The sequence below is a fragment of the Aplysia californica genome, unplaced genomic scaffold (genome assembly GCF_000002075.1).
Source record: "Aplysia californica isolate F4 #8 unplaced genomic scaffold, AplCal3.0 scaffold00125, whole genome shotgun sequence".
In the NCBI taxonomy this organism is placed as follows: domain Eukaryota; kingdom Metazoa; phylum Mollusca; class Gastropoda; order Aplysiida; family Aplysiidae; genus Aplysia; species Aplysia californica.
In genome coordinates, this window is record NW_004797395.1 from 1,091,775 (window position 1) to 1,114,603 (window position 22,829).

General features: G+C 36.5%; 1 protein-coding gene across 1 annotated transcript in view; it reads left to right on the forward strand.

Annotated features, from left to right (window-relative positions):
- Positions 1-19,685, forward strand: part of LOC101858855 (protein broad-minded) — a gene marked incomplete in the record, with an annotated part of 51,836 nt that extends 32,151 nt beyond the window's left edge. Inside the window, 16 exon segments of the mRNA XM_013081307.2 lie at positions 707-845; positions 1,343-1,430; positions 1,720-1,838; positions 3,982-4,101; positions 4,441-4,529; positions 5,723-5,833; positions 7,312-7,423; positions 8,063-8,162; positions 12,149-12,274; positions 12,710-12,793; positions 12,994-13,063; positions 13,309-13,430; positions 14,283-14,437; positions 15,187-15,324; positions 17,823-18,011; positions 18,444-19,685. Coding sequence (XP_012936761.1) covers positions 707-845; positions 1,343-1,430; positions 1,720-1,838; positions 3,982-4,101; positions 4,441-4,529; positions 5,723-5,833; positions 7,312-7,423; positions 8,063-8,162; positions 12,149-12,274; positions 12,710-12,793; positions 12,994-13,063; positions 13,309-13,430; positions 14,283-14,437; positions 15,187-15,324; positions 17,823-18,011; positions 18,444-18,557 — 1,876 coding nt within the window.
- Positions 19,686-22,829: the final 3,144 nt, after the last annotated feature.

Sequence of the window (22,829 nt, forward strand, 5' to 3'; positions counted from 1 at the left end):
CAGAATAGAATGACAAAAACTTTGATAACATATCAATTTTGGATTTGCAAGTTTCATAAATCAGAACCCAGAAAAAAGAAAAGTTGGTTCAAACTGTCCCTTTTGCAATGTAATCCCTCATGTAGTCTCATTTCTGTGGTGAAGTGAGACAAGCGTTTTTTTTCACAAGGGCTAACCTTCACTTTTTTTTTTCATTTTGAAAGGGTGTTGGATACATTGAATTTTTTCACACAATTTGTTGTATACAATGGTTTTGTACTGCTCTGATTTAGTCTTTTCTTCAACAGCAAATAGGTAGTGAATCAAGTTATGTGTAGATTTATTTGTTTTTCTCTATCTATTCGAATACTATTGGGAATTTTGACAGAAAAGCCCTTCACACATTTTTCAGATTCCTTATTTTTTACTGTTTCATTAAAAACTTGTGTCAAAGTCTCCATTGTTGAACAGCCTACTTTCATTAGATGTGAGGGCATAAATTGTTAGATTTTAAAATTTTCCTCTTTGTAGAAATAACGGTTCTATATTCCAAAGATCTTTTCAAGTGAAAATATGTTGTCATGTGTTTAGCTGTTTTATCATTTCTTTAATTGTGAGAGAAATTTCAGAATTATTTGAGTCTAACGTTAGGCCAAAATTCACTGTGGTGAAATTTTTAATTTAAAAAAAATTGTATTGTTCAGTCTGTGTTTTTTCTTATTTTAAGTGAATCTTGGAAAGGAACTCTGCAGGACAACTTGTTGAATTTTGCAAGCACAGCGAAAGGTATACTGCTTCTGCATCAGACTGGGGCTTTCAATGAGTCTGTGAGGTACATGTACTCCAGATATGCCAAAAAATTACAGGTAGGATTTAAATTAATTTTTGCAGTTTTCTTTTTTTTACTTGATCTGCGGCCTTTGCATGGTTTCTTATGTTAATGATTGTCCATTTTAAGCATGCAATGCAAAATATAGATGTTTTATAGTTTTTCTCAAGATTCTTTCAACTTCAATAATAAACGCATGTTTCATCCTGGTACGAAATAATATTGATATCCTTAAACTTGTGTTTTCACTTACCATCAGAACAAGTGTTTAAGAAGGTAACCATCAGGCTGTTTTGCTAGCCTTGTGTCTCCATTAATAATATAACTCGGTTTGACTGTATGCCTCCTTATACATTTATTTGTATTCTAATCTCTTATAAATGTCATGCACTTTACATAAAAATAGTCTTGATTTATGATGTAGTAGACTATGATCTGTAGATTTGAAGCCCTTGTATGAAAGTTTCTATGGAGTCTAAAAAATTCAGGATTTTTTGGTCATTGCCAGTTGGTACCTCTGTTGTTTGGTTTCAGGTGGGCATTTGCGAAAAGTTTGGCTATGGGTACATGGTTACACAGGTAGCAGCCACTGCACTGGGGATTCAAGCACTCCAGAGTACAGGTGAGAATGAGGCTAATTGGTTATGATGTGAGGAAATGTAAGATCTATGAATTAAGTGTGGGTTTATATGTGTAGATGTAAGCTGGTGGTTGGTGGGTGCACTGGTGTGGTTTGCTCCTTCTTTCCTGTCAGACACCTATATCCTTATCTCTCCTCCTCCTCATTAGTGTTTGTTACTCTCTTGTAATACCTCTAATCTCCGGCACTTATATGACTTAATTGCATTGCAAGTGCTGTAAAACTCGTACTAAAACTAAAAAGTAACAGGCTCATGTTGTCTGTCCTTCAGGATACATCAAAGCATTGCTTGTGGAGCTGTGGTCAGCTCTGGAGTGTGGTCCTCAAGACATACCTGTCTTCACTCCCAAGTCCTGGCCAGTTGATCCCATTGATCGTGCTTCTCAAAAGGTAGCAGAATTTCACATTTGGTTCACCTGTGCTAGTAATATCCTTCTATGATAAAAATGTTTTTTGGGGGGTTTTTTGCTTAAAAAAAAAAAATTCATCACATCAAAATGTCTCCACTGTTAGTTGTAGATATAGGGTTCCGCTTGACGTGGCATGGCTGTTCAACTCGCCCAGAAACCACTCCTTTAGTTGCTCTGTGCCAGCGGTCAGTGCCATCCATGTGTTGGTCAATAAATCAGCAGTCAGCCGTGCTCTCTGCCGTGACGCCAGGGGCGTGCCCCCCGCTTGCCCGCGTAATGCATTTCCTCCAAACCATGGTGTCTTTCCCACCCTGATATCTCCAGATCTAAAGATGTGATATGACCATATGACCCACCATTTTAAAGCTCAGCTTTCCCCCTACAAGACGATATAACTTTGGTCGATCTCAATTTCACAATCTTGATTTTATTTGGGCTGTGTTGTCTTAGACATTTTTTTAAAGAATTGGATTCCATTTTCCGTGTTATTTGAATTTAAACGTGAAAAAGTTCGTAAACTGACCAACAGTTTCAATTCATTTTACAAACTTCTGGGGATAAGTATACTGTAAAAATTGTGCAAGTTTTAACTTTGTGTCGTTTTTCTGTGATTTTTTTTATTAATAACACAAAAAAATGACATGGACATTCTCCAAGACATATAACTACCGAATCGGATTCCATTTTCAGTATTAGTATTATTTAAATTTAAACGTTAATAACTTTGTATACTGACCAACAGTTTAAATTCTTTTTACAAATCTAGATTGAATAGGTATAGTGTACGGTTGTAAGTGCTGACACCCTGACTGGTGATACCCGCGATCCTAGAGTGATATGTTTTAATCAAGAGTTGTCACATGTGACAGCTGGACTTGGGAAACTGAGGCCAGATTGCAAAAAGCTGTAAATTTCCACTCAAGACTCAATATCTTTGCTTTAGGGAATAACACCAAGATAAAGCAAAGTGAGTTTTAAACTTTAGTCAATTTCTGACCCTATATCATAAAATTGTCGGAATCGTCCGCAACTACCATGTTAAAAATATAATTAAATAAATCATGACCCTCTATCAATGTTGAACACTTTGCAGTCACGCAGCCAGCAGTTCAAAATACCCCATCTGGTCACCCAGCCAGGAGAGTGACTACAACGAACTTCTCGGGCCTGGTGCACAAGTGCGCCAGGTTACCGGAACTGATAATTTTCACCTGCGCATTATTGCGCCAAGTGACTGCAAAGTGTTAAACATGTATCCACTTTTCTTTCTTCGTCATCTCGTATTTCTTTATCTTAATTAGTTGCATGATTGCTCTAAGAAATATGTCAGATGATGCTTATTCACAGAATATGATTTGATGCACTGTTGGTGTTGTAGTTTGGGCTTAGTCGCAGGTTAAAAAAAGCCTAAAATTAGTACAATAACATTTTCATCACGAATCTGTCAGTCATGTAAAATTCCCCGCGCTGACCTCTTGACCCCGTTCGTAATGGCTGGTTTGAGTTTCGATGAGCGCAAGGACACTGCGGGATGTCGGTAGAACTAAAGTACTGCCTGTGAACAGCCGTGGTGGGTTTGTTGCTGACTATTGTATGAGCTTTTAATTTGAATATGATGTCTTGGCAGTCGACTTCGTCTAGCAGATGGTTACACATAACCACGAAGCTCAACTTTGACTGAATGGTTTTGGGGAAAGTTGTTTCTCTCCTTGCCTCTTTATGGGATGGTATAGGATATAGGTGCTGTGGGAAAAACAAAAGCCAAAGATGATGTAAGGGTTGGAACATACCAAGAGTTGGACAACAAAAATAAAAATCTTTCAATTATTTGCCACCAGCTCACTTGATTCAGTGGGTGGTTGGCGGGTGGTTGGCAGGTGCTCTGGTGTGGTTTGCTTCTTCTTTCCTATCAAATATCTATCGTCCTTATCTCTCCTCCTTCTTTTTCGTGTTTGTTACTCTCTTGTAACACCTCTAATCTTCGGCACTTATATGACCTTATTGTGTTGCAAGTGTTGTAAAACACTTATTAAAACAACACGTTATTCACCTATATTGATACTGAGTTCTATCCCTCTGTAACTTTCATTCTCAAGCAGCAACTTATTTTTGTCTCTCTGCAGCATTTCATTCGTCTGGTCAATATACTGTCAGCCTTTCCTGCTGTGTATGAGCTCCTAAAGGGTCAACCATTGCCCTCTCGAGAGACTTACAGCTTGAGAGATATCCCAAACTCCATCACTGTAAGTGCAGTGTGATATCAGTTGTTTTTTCCTTTTGATAATTGAAAAAGCTTTTAGTAAAAAAATGTACGAACCTTTAAATTTAAGTATCTTTAATGTTGAAAAAAAAGTTTGAATGTTTGTTGAATATTGCATCCTGCCAGTGCCTTTTACCATCAGTTTTGCATTACCTTTCCTTTGACTTTGCTTGTTTCAAGGAGTCATTTTTATTCTTTCTTTGTTGAACTTGGTTTTTATTTGAAATTTTTGTTAATTTATTTTGTGGCGAAAAATGCCTCTTTTCTTTTGCAATTTTCCAAAGTAATGGACTTATTATGCTAGAAATTTCTTTTTTCACAGGCCCTCATCGACAGAATCATTTTTGTGGATTCAGCAGCAAAGATCCACTCCCTCTTCAACTATGAGCAGTCATACACATTTGGTCTGAGGTATCCTGTCAACTTCCATAAAGTGTAGTTTGTTATCTTCTCTGTCATGATTAACTAGGGAAGTGGAGAACCCTGAGGTCTACCTAGCCAAGAGGATAGGTGGACCCCAGGGTCTACTGAGCCAAATTGCAGACTTTTTTGGATAGGTGGACCCCTGCCCAATGAAAAGCTGTTTGACATCGTCATGTTAAGGAAGGTCCAAGGCTAGCTAATAAGGGGAAAAAAGGTGTCTTGGTTTGACATTAAATCGTAATTTTTGTATAGATTTAATATTTTTTAACATTTAATTTTTTTTTTTAATGTGATTTGTTGGTTGTTGTTTTTTTGGTAAATCTGTGCATATTTGACTGAATCTGGAGTAGGCCAAAGCCTAAATCTCTATCTAACACCGGCACCTAGCAACGCTGAATACAATGTATCTTTGACTTTGTGTTTAGAGGAGGCAGCTGGCGAATTGAATGTCTTGTGTTTTCTCTGTTTTGAAGAAGGCAGTTGTCATAAGACAGTAAGATGACCAGATCTGAATGACATGGTCATGGACCAATCCTTAATTAAAACTACTTATTTCACTACGATGACCACGAGGTCTACCAATCCTTAATTAAACCTACTTAATTCACTAAGGTGACCCTGGGGTCCACTAATCCTAAATTACACCTACTTATTTCACAACGTTTACTCCGGGGTCCACCTATCCGAAAACCTAGTCCACCTATCCTCTTCCATTAACTATGCCCTATGCCAGGGGAACAGTATAACCCGTTACTCTGAGCCAGTTGATACAACAGGCAGTAAGCACAGGGCTGATAAGACCTGGGCTTTCATATTTTATGTCCAGGAAGACTGGATGAGGTCGCAGTTTCAAAATCATGTTAATTTTATTTTGATTACTGGATGGCTGGCTTGAGCAAATTATCTCCTTACTCATCATTTTGCAACAGATAAGTTATACTCTGTTTATAAGGTCATGCCTTTGCCAAACATGAATTTCTTAACTTTTTACAGAGTTCAAGTTTAGCTGAAACACTTTTAGTAAGAAAAAGACCTCAAATTTATAATTTTAAGCTTCCATCTCATTCTAAGGTGGGGATTGAACAATGACAAATTCCTTTCCTGCAATTTCCATGGTAATGCTTTTCTCCCTCCCCAAAAGTATTTCTTACATGAGTTTTCTGCTCTTTGTATATTCACAGAGTTTTATCTGTGATGGTGTCTTGTCTGGATACCTACCTCCTTCTTCAGTCACAATACAAGTTCCAAGAGTTTTTGTTGGCTGAGCAAGAGGCAAACAAAGTAGAAGACAGGTAAACATTTTATGTCACTGTTTCTTGACTATCTGGATGCTGTCCTCAATTTTTGCTTATTCTGTAATAGCAATGTCTTTACTATCTGATTATTTATATTACTTTCATTACCTGTGTTATAATTTGTTCACTGTGTGGTGGGATTGCTAGGATTTCTTCAGTGCTGCAGAGTACTTCAGAAACTGGATAGTGGCTTGTTACAAAGGAGAGAGGATTTGAAGCATGCTTTTCACCAAACAGTGAAACGAAATGTTTTCAACATCACCGTAAAACCCCATACTAAAAAGAAAAAAGAGCATGGAAACTACCGTTTATTTTGTTTTTGTCGAGGTCAATCTTCCAACGAAATACAAAATAGGTCTTTTTAAAGGAGGAGCATCTGTTCTCAAGACAGGACTCGTGACTGGTGGAGATTGTTCTTGGGAGGACAAAACATACAGTCAAACCTATGTAAAACAGCCACCCATTGTTATGGAGAAAAGTGGCCGTCTTAGGCAGGACTGATCAAAATGAAGAAAGCAAATCTTTCTCTTCCGACGTCCAAACCGGGGCTGATCTCAGGATTAGGACTGCCATAAAGTGAATTCAAAATGGTTTTTGTTTTCTTTGGAAAAAAGGGGGGGGGAGGTGGTTGGTGTAAGAAGTTTTTTTTGGGGGGGGGGTCATTTTTGGGTTTTTTTCTGATTTTGTGCAAGGGTAAAATAAACTAAATATTATGTAAGTAAGACAATGAAGACCGAGTGCCATAGTATAACAAACACGCCAGTCGCCATCACTCGGAGAACGAGCGACTCTTCTGTCGCGAGTCATGTCAACATCCATTGTTCATTTGTTACAGATTAGGTAAACAAAACAGTGACTAGTCCCCTCACACATGATTTGTGCATGAGTTGTGGGCAAGGCTGATAGGTTATGATGGATCACGGTTCCCTCTCCAGCAGTTGAAAATTTATTGTTAAACCTACCCATTGGTCAACTTGGGTAAACATTCACTGGAGGGACTAACAATAACAACAGGTGAATAAATTATAACGGTCCGTCCACAGCGTGAGGGGCCTATTCAGAATTTATGACAAAACGTCGGGCAACGAGTGACCACGCCTGGCTGCCTGAGGCAGGTAAATTTGACAGTGGATTGATAAAGTAAGGTGGCAGCGGCCATGTTGGACAGGTGACACAGTTAAATTATAAAGAAAGAACGCAAGGGGAGAAATGGAAAGTGGCCGTTTGCACAGGTGGCCTTATTATACAGGTGGCCCTCATGGCAGGTTCTACTGTACTTGAACTGCTTTGATTGAACTTTTCAGTTCCATTGTTTAATGGCCTCCAAAATACTACCAACAACAACCCCCCCCTCCTCGAAAAATACAAGGAGTTCCAAATAATTATAATGAAGCGTAGATTTCCTATGGAAGTTTGAAATAGGAAGTACAGCTGGATGTAAGCTTTGTAGTGGAAGTTTTTGTTCATATTTTCAGTGAAAGATTCATCTGCGATGTGTTGTCGGTGGAGCGTAACTACATTCTGGTCAAGACTTTCCTGATTGGAGGCCCCACTGAGCGAACTCTTCCTTCTAGAACACTGGAAGAGGTGAGTTTGTTTGCCTTAACCCGTTCATGACACAGGGTCAGTTCATGCTTCACCGGGCACAGTTTTTGGATCCCCGGGGACACAGAGTAGTGCTAGATTTAGTGGTCGGTTGCCTATATTTAGACCTGGTTTGTAAATACTGCTATCCATAAAAGAAAAGGATTTCTTTGTGCTGAAAAAATGTTGCTTACTAAATGCATCTAAAAGAAGCAGTATGCAGAATACAATCTATGACGAAAGCGTTCGTCATCATGGTCCTCGCGTTATGCAATGCGTGACAAATGCAGCATGACACAGCAGCATCTTGGCTTCTTAGCTGTATAAGAAAATATGATAAACACCGTACACCATATAGGTCACGAAAGGGTTAATGGTTATTGATCATGTTGTTTCATTGGAAAGAATTATGGTGGACAAATAAAATTGTATGTGTATCTGTGTGTCTGCCAATGTGTGTGAGGGTTTTGTGTGGCTGTATTTTTTTTAGCTTATCATGTATTTAAAAATGTAACACACTTTTGAAGAAATGATATACTCTTTGCTCAGTACAATGTTACTGTGGTTTGATTACCTAACGACCAACACCCCAAAAGTGTTTTGCAGTTGTTTTGTACAAAGGTTTCTTTATTTTGTCTGCAGGACAAATCTGGCAATCTGAAATTGCCTATCCTGTTTTCATCCTACCCAATTCCCAGAGAATACCAGCCAAATGTTGCAGGTCGATCTGCCATGAAGCAAGGTGACTATGCATTCATTTCTGTATTCTTTCATCATGGAACTGCATTTTCAAACTAATTTTGCAAAATCTTTTTTATGGGCCAAACAGTATAATTTCATTTTGCTAATGAATCATAAACAAAGATATAAACACACTTTTTATCTTTTTATCGGAATAAATTTCACTGCCTAAAAATGTTCTATTGTTTTTATCAACTCCTTCGCTACCTTACTTTCAACCCTGTTAGATATAATTTCTTCCGCTGGAAAGTATCTATTTAGTTCATGTTTGCAGTTTTTTTTCTCCGATTTACGAATGGGTTTTGCAAAGTATAACATCTATATTAAAAGTAAAGAAATTAAAACTAGAATTTGAATAAAAGTGAATAGTTTGATCAAAACATGAATATTGTTTCTGAAAGTCTGGACTGGAATAGCTTGAGAATAGTTAGGCCTATAGAGGCGCTCAGTCAAGCTGCATGTACAGCTTGTTGTTGTGAAGAGGAAGATGCTGAGCCGATCAGCCGGCTTGTTGTAGGGAATGAGTTAAGTAATGATTTGATATATACCCAGGTGTGTGAATTGTTATCTCTTAGTTAGTGCCATTACAGTGTCTTACTGTTTGTTCTTCATGTACTCTCTATTCAGCATTGCCTATATCTGTGTGTTTACTCAGCCAGAGACCTTGAAATAACAGTATTTTATATGATACTTTTGTCTTCATCTTATAAACTCAATGCTCTTTTTGATTCGCATCTCTTTATTTTAGTCTCGTCTTAATTTAAGAGTAAGTTGAATACAATCGTTCATTCTCCTGTGATGCTGAAAAGTTTTTATGAATCGGCTCTTACTTTAAAGTATTTATTTTTATTTTCCATGTAATTTGTCACTGCAAAGACACTGCAAACCAATGTGGGTGAAATTTTTTACTTGTGCATTTTACACACTTCAACAGGAAAACAAAATTAGTGCTGGGATATAATTCAGTTAGTGCAGAGGAATAGCACATTATTTCAAATAAAGCATCAACTGATTGCAGATGAAAATCAAATTCTGAGGCATCTTGGTGAAATCAGGCGCTTGTCAAAATAATGAAATCGGAGAAATCGGCATTTTTCTGCCGGTTTGGCTATTTTTATTGAATTTTTGTTGTTTTGCTCGACACTATTTATCCCATTTAAAATCACAGTTCAGTGTGCTTTTTACTGAAAAAAAGGTTGATTAAAGACCAAAAAAGAAAAGAAAAGAATTTTCAGTCTTCAAAGACTCAAGCTATGGAAGTAACCAAAGTTTGGCGGACAATTTTCTGACTAATTTTACCTCTGAAACCAGGGAACCTACACCTCCTTCAATTGCAAATATATTGGGCTTTTATTCAAGGTAGATGAGTATTTTTTCAGCTCTAGCAGGACCAATGAGCAAGCTTTAAGATGTTACCAATAACTCTACATGCCCAAAAATTGAGGAGGGCCTGACTCCATCGCATAGTGACACAATTATTGCAGAGGGAGGATTTCATTTATTTAGATAAAGAATCAAATAATTGCATTTCAGTAGCTGCCATTATAGTTTATATATGGTCAGTGACTTCCAAAGATATGGAATTTTTGCTGCCTTTGGTTACAAAGGAAATGGAATTAGAAATCTTCTGGTCCTCCCGGCGCAGTGTTGGAAATGGATGAAATACATACTCTGTCTTTGTTTTCGAAATGTAAATGTATTATTCTGTAGCCAGTTGGATATTTAACTTTAACAAAAGCATTATTATTACTGGTTAATTCTTTTTTAAGAATGGTCTGGAACTGACCTCTTTCTGTTGTTGGTAATTTAAATAAGCCTACTTGTTTTATTTGTGTTTCTAGGATTGTTTTCGAAGTAAATTCTGGGGAGGAGGGAGGGTCTTTAGTTGTTTTGTTTTGTTTTCATTTGAAGTGCTTTATCTCAGGGCTTTTAGACTTATAGCTTATCCCATTCATTCCTTTGCCTTTCAGATTTTATTTTTTTCATTTTACTCATGTTTGATACCATTTCACATTGCTGGATGTTTGTCTGGCCGTATACAGATATTGTTCTGTGTAACATTTGTTCACTGACGAAAGAAGAGATCTCTTTCATCATGTCATGTTGTTTTGCTATTTCAGCTTTTGTAGAATCAGCAGAGGAGAGGCGAGGTTATAAATTTGTGCCTACACATGTTGTGTATTTTTGAACTGATAACGAGTTGATGAGTGACACAATTGTTAATATTGATAGTGACATTTGGATTGTATTTGTTTTAGTTGATTGAATGTTTGCTCAATCCTGACTTCATCCCTTCATTTACATCAGATGAATTTGCAGACAGCTTGGAGTGGATTAATAAAGATCATTGTAGATAAATTCATTTAAAAAATGTATTTCATGCATGGTGGCTCTTTTGGAGTAGATTATTAAATATCATTGCAGATAAATTCATTTTTAAAATTTACTTCATGGTGGCTCTTTTAGTAGCAATGTCAGTTTTGCTTTGCTGGAAGCAATTTACTGAGACTTTTCTGTGAATCACTACGAATGATGCTTTTCTTTTAATGACCTTGGAAAGTATGTTTGAAAATGAGACACTACTAGTCTGAGAAAGAGGATATTTATACAAAAACATTGAAGAACATTTAATGCAGCGTTTTAATAAGATAACCATAGTAAGATGGCCTAAATAGTATTATAAGATATGCTTTCTTGCGCACTTGAAAACCTTAATACACCACTTTTCCTGTAGCTAGATAAAAGCTCATATAAGTATTGTAGATTTCTAATTTGTTACTCTGTTCTGTAGTTATGAATTTTTAATGACAAAATAACTGCTATTGAAAAGACAAAACTTCAGGTCTTTAGAGTTGTAAATTCCCAGGAAAATCTAGAAATTACATGAAGCAATGTCATGAATATATCATGCGGTCTCGCTGATTTTTAATGGTACCTATGAGTTTCATTAAAAAACTACAGAAGTAAGCATTGAAAAATCTTGTGGGTGTACTTTTACGTCTAACAAGCACATCATGTCATAAATCATTGCACTGTAATCCTTGCCTTTGTGCCGTTTGCAGCTATTGTGAATGCCTCGTTTTCTTAGGCATTCGACATCTGTTAGTCTACATTCTTAATCACTACCGTTAATAAGTCAAATTGACCATATGGAGAAATAAGAGAGAATTAAGTCTCTGAACTTGCAAATTTGATTAAAAGATTTAATATAGGTTTTGAACAAAGAAGATATTTGGGTTCTTTTTGGTACTGGTTCTTATACTTCAAGGAACCATGGCCAGTTTTGCATTGTGTAAAATTTGTGTAAATATTTTGCCTGAGAATGGTACAAAAGTTCCTAAAAAGTAGACTGCGGTAGGTGTTGTTATAATGCTATCGGAAAGTAAAGCGAACTCTTGTTCAAAATAAACCATTTAAGGAAAGAATCAAGATATATTATGAATTTTAGTTACGCTTTGGTTGAACCTACTGCTTGTGCTTCTGTTCTATTTCAAAGAAAATCAATAAAGCATTTGCTTTTCTCACAGCTAGCCATGGTGATTCTAATCTATTGCTGTTTCTTTTAGATAAAAGAAAAATTATGTACTATTTGGAAACAAAAAAGCTTTTGATTTTAGTGTTCTCTCCGATGTTTCATAAACTTGTGAAAAATTCTTAATATTTTTGCCATTTTCTGTCTGTTTCTGTTTTTCTGGGCATAATGTTAAACCCTGCATAATACACTGCTTGTCATTTTATGAACTTATGCAAATATTTTATGTCATCTTGGTTTAACTTGGAATACATTATAAAAATTATTTTCTAACTTACACTTTTCATTTATTGGTTGGGAGGGAGGAGATGGCATACCTAGCCAAGCATGAAGGATGAGCTGATCTTTTTTGGTTCTTTTGTTATTTGCAAACGAATGTATTTTCAGTGTTTTGCTTCACAAAACTTCACCCCTGGCCAGCTGAAATTTGTCTTTGTTTAACTTATGCATCACAGAGAATGAACTGAGCAAATTCCTCAATGCAAGTCGTCCAGAGAAAAAGGCAAAAGTTTGGATGGATAAGTGCAGAAACCTGCTGCACAAGATGCTGGAATCCAAGCCTGATCACGCCAAAGGGAACTGTAAGTAAAACTAATGAGGAGTTCACTTGTAAACTTTCATGGTTTTGAATAGACCCAATTAGAATTGTAGTGTTTGATTTAGTGAGTACTATTTTGAATATTAATGCCTTCATAAAGATTGTCTTTTTTTGTTATGTTTAAATTTGTCTCAGTCTTTTTAAGTGCTTTTAATTTCCTTTCACCATGACTGCAGTACATCTTTTCCTAAGACAGACAAGTAGGCCCTACTGAATGAGATTAAAAGCAATTGTCTTGTGAATATGTATGAAAATTTTTCAAACAAATAAATGGAATGTTGGTCTGTGAATACCCTAGGAAAGATATGTGCCCTTGATAAAACAGATCTTCAGACTGAGAGGAAACAAAAGTCATCTTTTCTTCTCTTTTCTTCTTGTTCTCAAACTAATTTATTGCGTGGTTCTTCTGTCCATCTAGTGCTCCAGCAACTGCTGGAAATGAGTGTTTCTCACATGAACCAAATGCAAGAGGAGGCCATTTTCCATTTGTTTGATTTCTCAGGTAAGAGAAGACTTCTTTTTGTTGTTGTCTGTCTTATTCTTTTCAATCTTTGGAATTTGTTTGTATACTTGGTTATTTTACTTAAAGATTTGCTTTTTACCAAAATAATCTTTATCATGTCGATGTGCTTATTTTTACTGAAAACTATCAGCATTTTCCCAGTGCTCTTTTGAGATTTCATTACATCTCTTTGTGAACAGGTACAGACAGCACCATAAAGAACTTCAAGCTTTCACCCCTCCAACTGCTGGGCATCAAGACAGCTGTGAGGTGAGCTACAAATGTCAAACTGTGTTTCAAAACGTTATCTCATGAGTATTCGTTTTGTAAACGTAGAACTGAATATTTATTTTCTGAATGAGAATGTACCATCTTGTGACAACTGAATATATAGGTATAAAACCAAGCATGATCTTTCTTCATAATAATGGTTTTTAGTGCATTAAATAGTGATAAGTACTTCCTCAATGTCTTAGCATTGCTTGAGTATAAAATCTTACTCTTGCATTTTGCAGATATGGTATTCATCTGAAAGTTATCAACACGTCATCAGAATCCACGGAGAACCTCACTCAGTTGCTGAAGCTGTCAGGCTGTTTCCTGAAACAGCAGATGCGCTCACTGAAGACTTCTTTGCGTATCCTTTCAATATTCATAATTCTGTTGCTGTAATGTCATAGTAGGATGGCGGGTTTAGCATTTATTTTTTATTATTGTTTTGTTACATTCATTTGCGGGCTGTTGATATGAAAGAAGGGAACTTCTTATTGTTTTTATTGCTATGTCTCATACTTTGGTCAATCACAATTATATACTTCCAGTAAAATAAATGTATGTGTTTCAATCAAGTAAATATGTTTTAAGCTTGTGAATAGAAATTTGCAGGTGGTTCCACTATGGGATATTCTTAGCTCAATGAAATGTCACTTTGGCAGTATTGCAAGGGCAGTTTATTATTACTTAAATTGAACAGTCTGATCTAGATATACAGAATAAAAATCTCAATTAAAAAGTGTTACTTTAACCATATGGGAGGAATAAAATACAAACAGTAAGTCAAAGTATAAATGATATATTTTTTAATCGTTCATTTTATGCATGTACCAATCATGACAATGCTGATGATGAATGTCATGGTGATTAAGATGAGTATTTGTTCTTGAAGGCCTGTCAAAAGAAATTTTTAATATAAAATATGGTTTTGGTCAAAAAATTATTTTACGTTTTTGTTTGTCACATATCTTGCTAGATGTTCTATTTGACCATAGAAGAAGTCAATTCTCTTTGAAACTAGACTGAACCTCCTAAAATTTGCAAATGTTTTTAAAACAAATTTCATTTCCGATAAACAAACTGTGAACTAAAGAAAAATGTGGTATTCTTATATTTTCTCTTGTCTATTCCTGTAGAATCATTGCTGTTAAACATAATTTTTAAAGGGGAATGAGGAATCATTTTTCTGCATTTGTATCCCCTTAACAATTTAAAGAATACTTGGAGGGAACTTATCCTGGCTTTGACTGGTTTGTGGCCACAATTTTCCTCATTTTCAATGGCAACGGTGAAAGAACATGGAACTTTCTCCACAAGTTCTCAGCCCTGGGATGTTCTGGCTATATGTGGATGGCAAGACTCCATGCTTCGGTAAATATATCCCAGTGCTTTACTCTTCTCAAACTTTTATTCATTAGCTCTTGGCTTGTTCCTGGTGAATATATGTTATAGAAGTGTTGATTTAGTAATGAAGATCTCCTGCTTTCTACACTGACGACCGTGCTTTTTTCTAAGGACAGGTTGTTTCAATTGATAGCAGTTGTTTGTTGTTTGTTTTTTGTGGACTTTATTAAAAATTTTCTTCTGTTTTAGTCTCAAGCTCTTCTACTAGATTTGAAATTTGGCTTTTATCACAATATAAAAGTTTGCCTCACTATTAAAATAGAGTGAGACCTCTAAAATCATAATTTTACTTCTTCCCTTTGACTTATCTTGTTTCTCATTCACTAGTTCAATTTGAAATAAAGTATTGTGTGTGAGCACAAAGTTTTGGGTTTCTGCTCTGGTCTATTTGAAGAAAGTATTCAATTTTTGGTGGAGTCAAATCTCAGGAAAGAGCGAGTCCTGTCCAATTGAAGTAACCATGAATGAAAAAGTGGATGTTGGAATTAATCTTTGTCTTTAGTTACCTCATGATACTGTTACCAAAAACTTGAAGACACTGTAAAATATTTGATAATGGTCCCCATTACCTTTTTGACTTTTGGGTTATATTTCTAATTGGAATTACGTACTCTTTGTGTTGTGTAGCTACGTACTAATCTTCAATAAAAAAAAGACTGTCTAATAACATGGTAATTTCAGCACTTTTAGATAAGCCTGTTGCTGTTTCGCCACAGACTATTCCTAGTGGACTGTTGTCAAGTGGGATCTCACCAATGTTCTCCAGCACTGCTCACAACATTGAGCTGCTTCTGCAGACAGAGCTGCCTCTTATTGCATCTGCCTTCAAGATGTCAGGCTACACCCCATCACAGGTGAACTTTAAATCTTCTCCATGATGATATATTCTATTTGTGTTTGTCGCTGGTATTGTTACTGGTGTTGATGTTGTAAAAGGAATAAAGGTATTTGTAAAGACATTGTTGTCTGTGAGCTAATTAAGTTGCTATCATATGTCCATTGAAAAAAACCCAAGCAAAATGCAAAAAAATGAAGGCAGGCATTCAGCATCTTTCTAATTCCATCAAGCCTGTATATATCGAACAAATATGCTCCAAAGTTTCTCTACAATTGGTACTTTCAAAGTGTCTATGTTTGTACTTTTTCCAGTTTGCACCTTGCCTTAAAGATTTATTTTTCTTGAAGTGAAACAAAAAACAACATCTATCGTCCTTTTTTTCTGTTTGTTACTCCCTTGTAACACCTTTAATCTCTGGCACTGTGACTCTTTATCTCCAAGGGGGGGTAAACCCACTATGTTGGGGCCCTTTTTTGATACTAAATCTAAAAAGAAAGAAAATGTCGCTAAATTGGTCTTTGATTCAAAACAAGTGAACCAATTTTGATCTGACATCGTAGTATTTGGCAGGGGCTGCAACTGTGGTACGCCCCAGAAAAATGGATCAACCGCGCCGCAGAATATCACTCGCAGCGCGGCCTTGGAATTTTGAGTTTTTGCAGAATTTTGCAGCATTATTATGCTTTTAGACATAGAATTGCGAAAAAAAAGAAATTAAACTGAAGCGAGCAGACAATATTACAATGATCTCCCTCTCACGGGAAGTCAGAAATTAGAGCGTTTTTTTTTTCTTTTTTGGAAAAAAAATTTATTTAGATCTAGATTGTTTGTTTTAGTATAGTTTTACGGCGCTCACAACTGCATAGGTCATATGGGTGCCACGAGGTGGATGTCAACAGAGAGGTCTAAATGGGGAATCAGGCTTACTCTGCTCACCTCTCTATAGCCTCAACAGTACAATATAAAGTCTGCTTCGACTATCTAGGCACCCCGGAAATAGCAGTTCACAAGAGAGTGACAAATATACAAAAGAAGAAGAGGAAAAATGACGAAAGTAAGGACGAGGGGAAAAAAAGCAGCAGTTCCCCCTATTCCCTATGTTATTCTGGCACAGAATGAGCATGACATTGATAAATCTGCCCTTTTACAATTCTACTGTGCATAAGAACATGTTAATATTCCCCCCTTTGGGAATGGCATAAAAACACTTCAGTCGGTAGCACTGCCCTATCTAGATTCTATTGCGCATGTGCTGTTGTATAGGAGTACAGGCAAGATGGGATTTGTCTTTCTGCAAAAATGTATAAATCTTTTAAAGGAGAGAATGTATTGAAAACAAATGCCACTGAATGTCAGCTTCAGTTTACCAAAAGCACTCGTGTCTGGCGGAAAACTGTTCTGTTAGTACGTATGTAATGTGGTACTTGACCACACCCTTATATCGACGGTGGATGGGCATTTCTGTGTTTATGCCATTTTCACCAGGGGCTTTTCCTTCTGGGGGTTTCTAATTCTAATTGCGAGCTCTACTCTGACTTAAGAATGTTGGGACCATTGTTGTTGCTTGGTTGTGGTAGGGGTGGTCTTTTATCTTTAAATAATTTTCCTACTGTTTTGCCCATCTTCTTAGGACTTCTTTTTTCCCAAATAACATTTTGTCTTCAACGCCTCCTGACAATCAATGACAATGACATAGCTCAAACTACCAGCTCACCTGATTTTGAAATTACCAGTAGGACTATATAATGGTGTCTCATTTCTTTGGGTCACACTTTTTGCTAGTATTTTTTATTATGGGCTAGTGTTTCTAAACAAAAATACAGATTGTATGTTGCTAATTGCTGGGGGGGGGCAGGGGTTATTTACTGTGTCTGTAGTGCTTTTTCTCAGCTTACGATTAATTGGTAATTAATTGGTACTTTTATTTTTTAACAGTATAGAACAAGAAGTTTAGACATGATGGTCGCGATCCTTGCAGAATTTTTGCAGAATTTTGTCATTTTGGGGGTAAAATTCTGCGCAGAATTTTGAAATTTTCCATGCAGAAAACTACGATGTCACTAATGTCAGTTTGATAGTTCTTCACCTAATGAATGAAATCCAAATGAAAGAGACCTGTTTTCGGCAATTGCCAAAAAGTAATTTGATGTCAAAGTTGTCGTGAAGGAATATGTCTGAGCTGCTGCCAGCCGCTCACTTGCACAGTGGTTCTGACCGCAAGCCACTGAGAGCTGCTTGCCAGAGATAAAGAGTTAATGACCTTATTGTGTTGCAAGTGCTGTAAAACTCCTACTAAAAAAGATTGTGGAAGATGGATGGTTATTGTAGTCTAATGACATGTTGTAGAATATGGATGGCTATTGTAGCCTAGTGGAAAGTTGTAGTCTGGAGAAAAATTGTAGAAGATTGATGGTAATTATAGTGTAATGTCATCATTTTGTAGATCATACATGGTTATTGTAGTTTGCAGTTTTGTGTCAAAACTTTAAGCCACATGTTCTTCTCCTTACTTAGATCTGCATGCACTGGCTGACCCAATGTTTCTGGAACTATTTGGACTGGCTGGACATTGTCCACTACATTGTCATCTGTGTGGTACTGGGAGTGGACTATCAGGTGTATTTGTGCGTGGCTATCCTCAAACACTTACAGAGGGACATTTTCTCTCATATGCAGACTCAGGATCTAATAATATTCCTCAAGGTAAGCTGTTTAGCTGCTTTTTCTTCTCCTCTTCCTTATCTTCTAAGATAACCATCCAATTTCTTCCTTTTTTCTTTATCATTTTCTCCTCCTCTGCCTTCTTTTTACCTTCTTCTGCTCTTCCTTTGAGAGAGAAGGAGAGAGAGAGAGAGAGAGAGAGAGAGAGAGAGAGAGAGAGAGAGAGAGAGAGAGAGAGAGAGAGAGAGAGAGAACAACAGATACTGTCCCTCTGGAAGCTTTTTTTTAAAATCTATTTTATTTTTCAACTTCTGTTTTTGTGGTTTGTACTGAGGACTTGGACCTTATTTTGTCACAGCACCATGTGCACTTTTAAATTTCATGCTGCTCATTTTCTTGATAATACAATGTAGAATTTTTAGAGTGTAGAAATATTGTGAAAAAGTTTTATTGTTAACACATTTTTATTCTCAGGAGGAAGCTATCTGCAACTTCCACATCCTGGATCAGATGGATTATATGAAAGAACTGGAGAAAAAGTACAGGAAGATTATACTTGCAGACATGATGAACATTACCAAACCATGATTAATGCTCAGTAATACCTGCGCTATCTGTAGAAAAGGGATAATTTTAAATTACGTGCTAACACAAGGTCTCATGTTCAACTTTTCTAATTTTTTCTTTGCCTTCTTAAGTTCTCACTTTCAATCTCCCGTATAGAGTTCCTGAAAGTTTAAGGCTATACATAAATCTTGTACAGTAATGCGGGTTGCCCTATAGTCGAGCCATATTTATTTCAATTTGTGACCTCAAGATTTCTACTGTACCTATATGATGTCTTATTTAAAGTAGGAATGCTTTAGCTAACACTTACTGCACCCTGAAGTACAAGTCCTGTGCTAATGTAAAACATATAATTTGTGGGGCTGTTGAAACAGGGTGATTTGCAAGCGAATTTTTTTTAATTTGAAAATTTGGATGTCTGGACAAAATGTATTGTAGTATTAAAGCTTGAAACTTTTTGAAAGTAAGAAATTTTGTACTGTGAAATAGTGGTAAAGCATCTATTTTGGAGCTATTCGAGTGGGATACTTGAAACTGCTGTGTGATTTGAGATTTTATTAGCCTCTCTCTGGCAATGAGAAGTTTAAAAGCATTTTTTAAAATTAGCAAAGAAATATGGTGTAACGAGTATTTGGCGAATTTTGTAACGTTTTAATGATTAAAACAAAAAAGTATTCCACTTTGTGAGGGGTACATTGAGATTGTTTCTAAAACACTTGCTTATTTGATGATACTTCCTTTCTTTGACAATTAATAAGGTGAGAATTATCCTTTGAATGTTTTAGAGTGTCTGAACTTGACCAAAAAGTACTCTGCACATTGACAGGTTTATAGCACATATGCTGATCTTGTCCATTTCACATTCAGCTGTGTCTCCTGTTGATTTGTTAAATTCATGTTCACTTTTTTTGCATTAACTTTGATCAAATTTGTGTTTATTTATTCCCCTTGCAACGCAGTAATGCTATTTAAAAGGCTGGATTTTCTAACTGAATACACTTCTCTGATAGGACAGAGTTGTTCAAAAGTCTTCAAGACCACTAAAAATAAATCATGTTCACAAATGCTCTGCTGGAGATTTTAACCCGAGTTTTACACATCGCCATCCGCCAAGATAACCTATGAACTACTAAAGTTTTTTTTTGTTTGTATTTTTTTGGGGGGGGAGTGGGGTTAAGTTGAACATGATTCTTTGTTTTGATATTGATGGTAGGACCAGTGTCAAAGAGATTGTCTTTGGTATTAAGATAATAAATTGTTAATGTTTTGCTCCTTTTTTGACTCAATTTAGATTGTTTAGAAATTTAACTGGGCTGCTTTCAGTCTTGGCAAACCTAGGCTGGGTTGGGAAAGGCATCTCAGCAGTAAGATGGAAATAATCCATATCAGACTTTCTCTGGGGCGAAGTGAACTCAAGTATTTTATGTGTAAGAGCTAAGAACCCAGTCTGTCTACGATAGATATTAGTTGGAGAAAGGAAAACACAATGTCTGAAATACATCAGTTGTAGAGCATCTTCTTTTTAAAACTACAAGTATGAAATCCCCTCTCTATAATCTGAGTTCACTCACCATACAGAGAGGTGGTACAAAGTAGTGTGAAGAAAAGTTTTCGTTTGCCTCTTTTGTCTCCAACAAGAGTTGAAACTATGTTGTACATGTATAATATACCTTCAATGACTATTTAAAAGTTTAGAGTCACCATCTCAAATAAACCATCAATCTCTAATATTTTAATATGACCTTGACAAGTACCAGGAAGATATTATAAAGTAGAGAATAAATGGGGAAGAAAGGAGTAGTTCATGCTACACCCTGCTGGAGCTTTTTATGTGATAACAATTTCATATCTTCTCATTTTTTTTCTCTTTTTTCATTAGGTTGCCTCATTTTTTAGTGCTGCCTAAACAAAAGCAGGAAAAAATAATTCTCCCATATATATTCACTTTTCATTCTTGAAAACATCCGTCCAGATCTGATAGGTTTTATGTAAGTATTTACTGTCATCTTTAGACAACCCACAGACTTTGATTGATACATTGATGTGTTCCTTGCAAATGTATTTAAGGGACTTTGTTATATTTACTCACAAGTTATTCTGTTCATTCATGTAAAGTTAATGTCTAAATCTGTACCTTCTTATGTATTAAAATGTTGGATAAAGTTACTTTTTAGTAAAAAGAAACTATGCTTGCTTTTGTTTATTCTTCTTGTTAATGTGGTTGTAAATTTTTTATTTTCGTAAGAAAAGTCACTAGTTCTTAACCCTTATCCTGCGTCTGTGCCCAGATGCGTATCTTATCAGCAACCGATTACGTCGGACGTGCCGGGCAGGCCGCCGGGGTCACTCAGTGTGTAGTGTTGGTGTACAGCGCGCGCGCCGGGAAACGTGTGTTTTCGCCATGAATACCGCGGGAGTGTGTTAACCGATGATGAAAATAACGCTCTATCCTTCATAGCTTTCTATTTATAAAGTGTTACAAACACATGAATAACCCCCTCTCACAAGCTGATAAGACATTACGAGTAGTTACGCCCATTCGAATAACCTTTCTGGACGCTCTTGTTGTTATGAATGACCTGAGGTTCGAAAGGGGATAATTTAGGTCAGTTTTGCGAATGTTTTACACTCAAATTGTTCTTTGTACCTGCACAATGGTATTCAAAACTATCAAACAAGCTTATTTTTCATTAGGTAGTATCATTTCATACAAAATCAAGCTCATTTGAAATATTTTGTATAGAAAAATGGAAGTCTTGTTTCCTGAATATCCTTTCGAGCTCCTCATGTCTAAGTGGGTCAATTTCTTCTATAATTTCATTGGACGAACATCTAGAGCTACCAACTTGGCATGTTTTGAATGAGACGTATGCCTCGATTACGAACCAACGCAGGCGGTTCTAGAAGAAGGCCACAAACGCACACAAACTCAAGCACACTGACGCACACACACTTGACCTGCGTGAATGGGGATCCGACTCGGGACCTGAATGACACGTAAGAGGAAATACGGATTTTGACTGACGGTCCCGGAAAATAAAAACTTGGCAAGCATACTTCTAAAACAGAAAAATTAGCTTTCTGTTGCTCGGGAAAATGACGAAAATTCGGGAGATTCCCGAAAAATTTGGGAGAGTTGGCAGGTGCGCAATTTTGACAAAGTCAGCTGATACACATGCGCGGCGCTAGGCTTCTTCATTCGTTTGAAAAGATGGCGTCAAAACGTTCGGCGATGAGTTCTAAGTCAGACTCTGGACCAAGTAAAGCAAAGAAACCGAAAAGGCAGCAAGTTTTTCTTGACAAATACAAGGTGTCCCTGATAATTAGTCAATGTCCCTGATTTTGAGCTAGGCTGTCCCTGATAGCCACCGAAAGGGGTGGGCAGCTATGCCTTATGCAGTTGCGAGCACTGTAAAAACTCTGCTGAAACTTTAAAAACTTAAAACATAAAAGCATTTCATACCTCAGGAAGGTCTTGCATTAAGCAGTGAAATAATTATGTTGAATAGAATTGCACTGACTAAACGCCATAAGCACCATAAAGTGTTTCGAAAAGCAAAGTAAAAGGAATAATAGAAAGAGAGAAAGAATAGAAAAATGCAGGTCTGTTTGCTGATTCCTACATGACATACAAATAAAACTATTAAATTTCACAGGCAAGAAGACACAGACAAACATGTGAGGACAAGTTTGGATTCTCCAATCAAAAGGAAACCTCTGTTTTTCAAAGAAACAGTGTCATTTTAATGCATAATTGCGTAATTACAAAGAACACATGTTCATAAGGTCTGTACATATTGCATAGGCAGCAATGAAGAAATGAACTATGCAAGCATGAAATAAGTTGCTGAACTAGTCAAATTCTATCTTGTCTATGCTCTAATTTACACAAGCTCAGCCATACATATGTTTCAAATGTAAACATGACAGTGTTGGTTCCCATCACATTCAGCCAGAGTCTGTTATCTACGGGTCAGTATGCATTGTACCACAGAATATGAATAGGCAAAAGGAATGGGGATTGGTCAAAGACATATGTTGGCTGTGAGCCAAAGTGGCTATAGTGTCCATTTTTTACCAAAATGCCCAAAAATATCAAGACAGGCATTCCAATTCCATCATGCCTGTATATAAAATCATCTGCACCAAAGTTTTGCTAACATCCCTGCTATCAACCTATATTCATACTTTTCCAGTTTACAACTTGCCATAAAGATTCATTCGTCTTGAACTGAAATAAGAAATATTTGGATATATAGTAACCTCTAGCTCTCAGTCAACAATATGTAATAT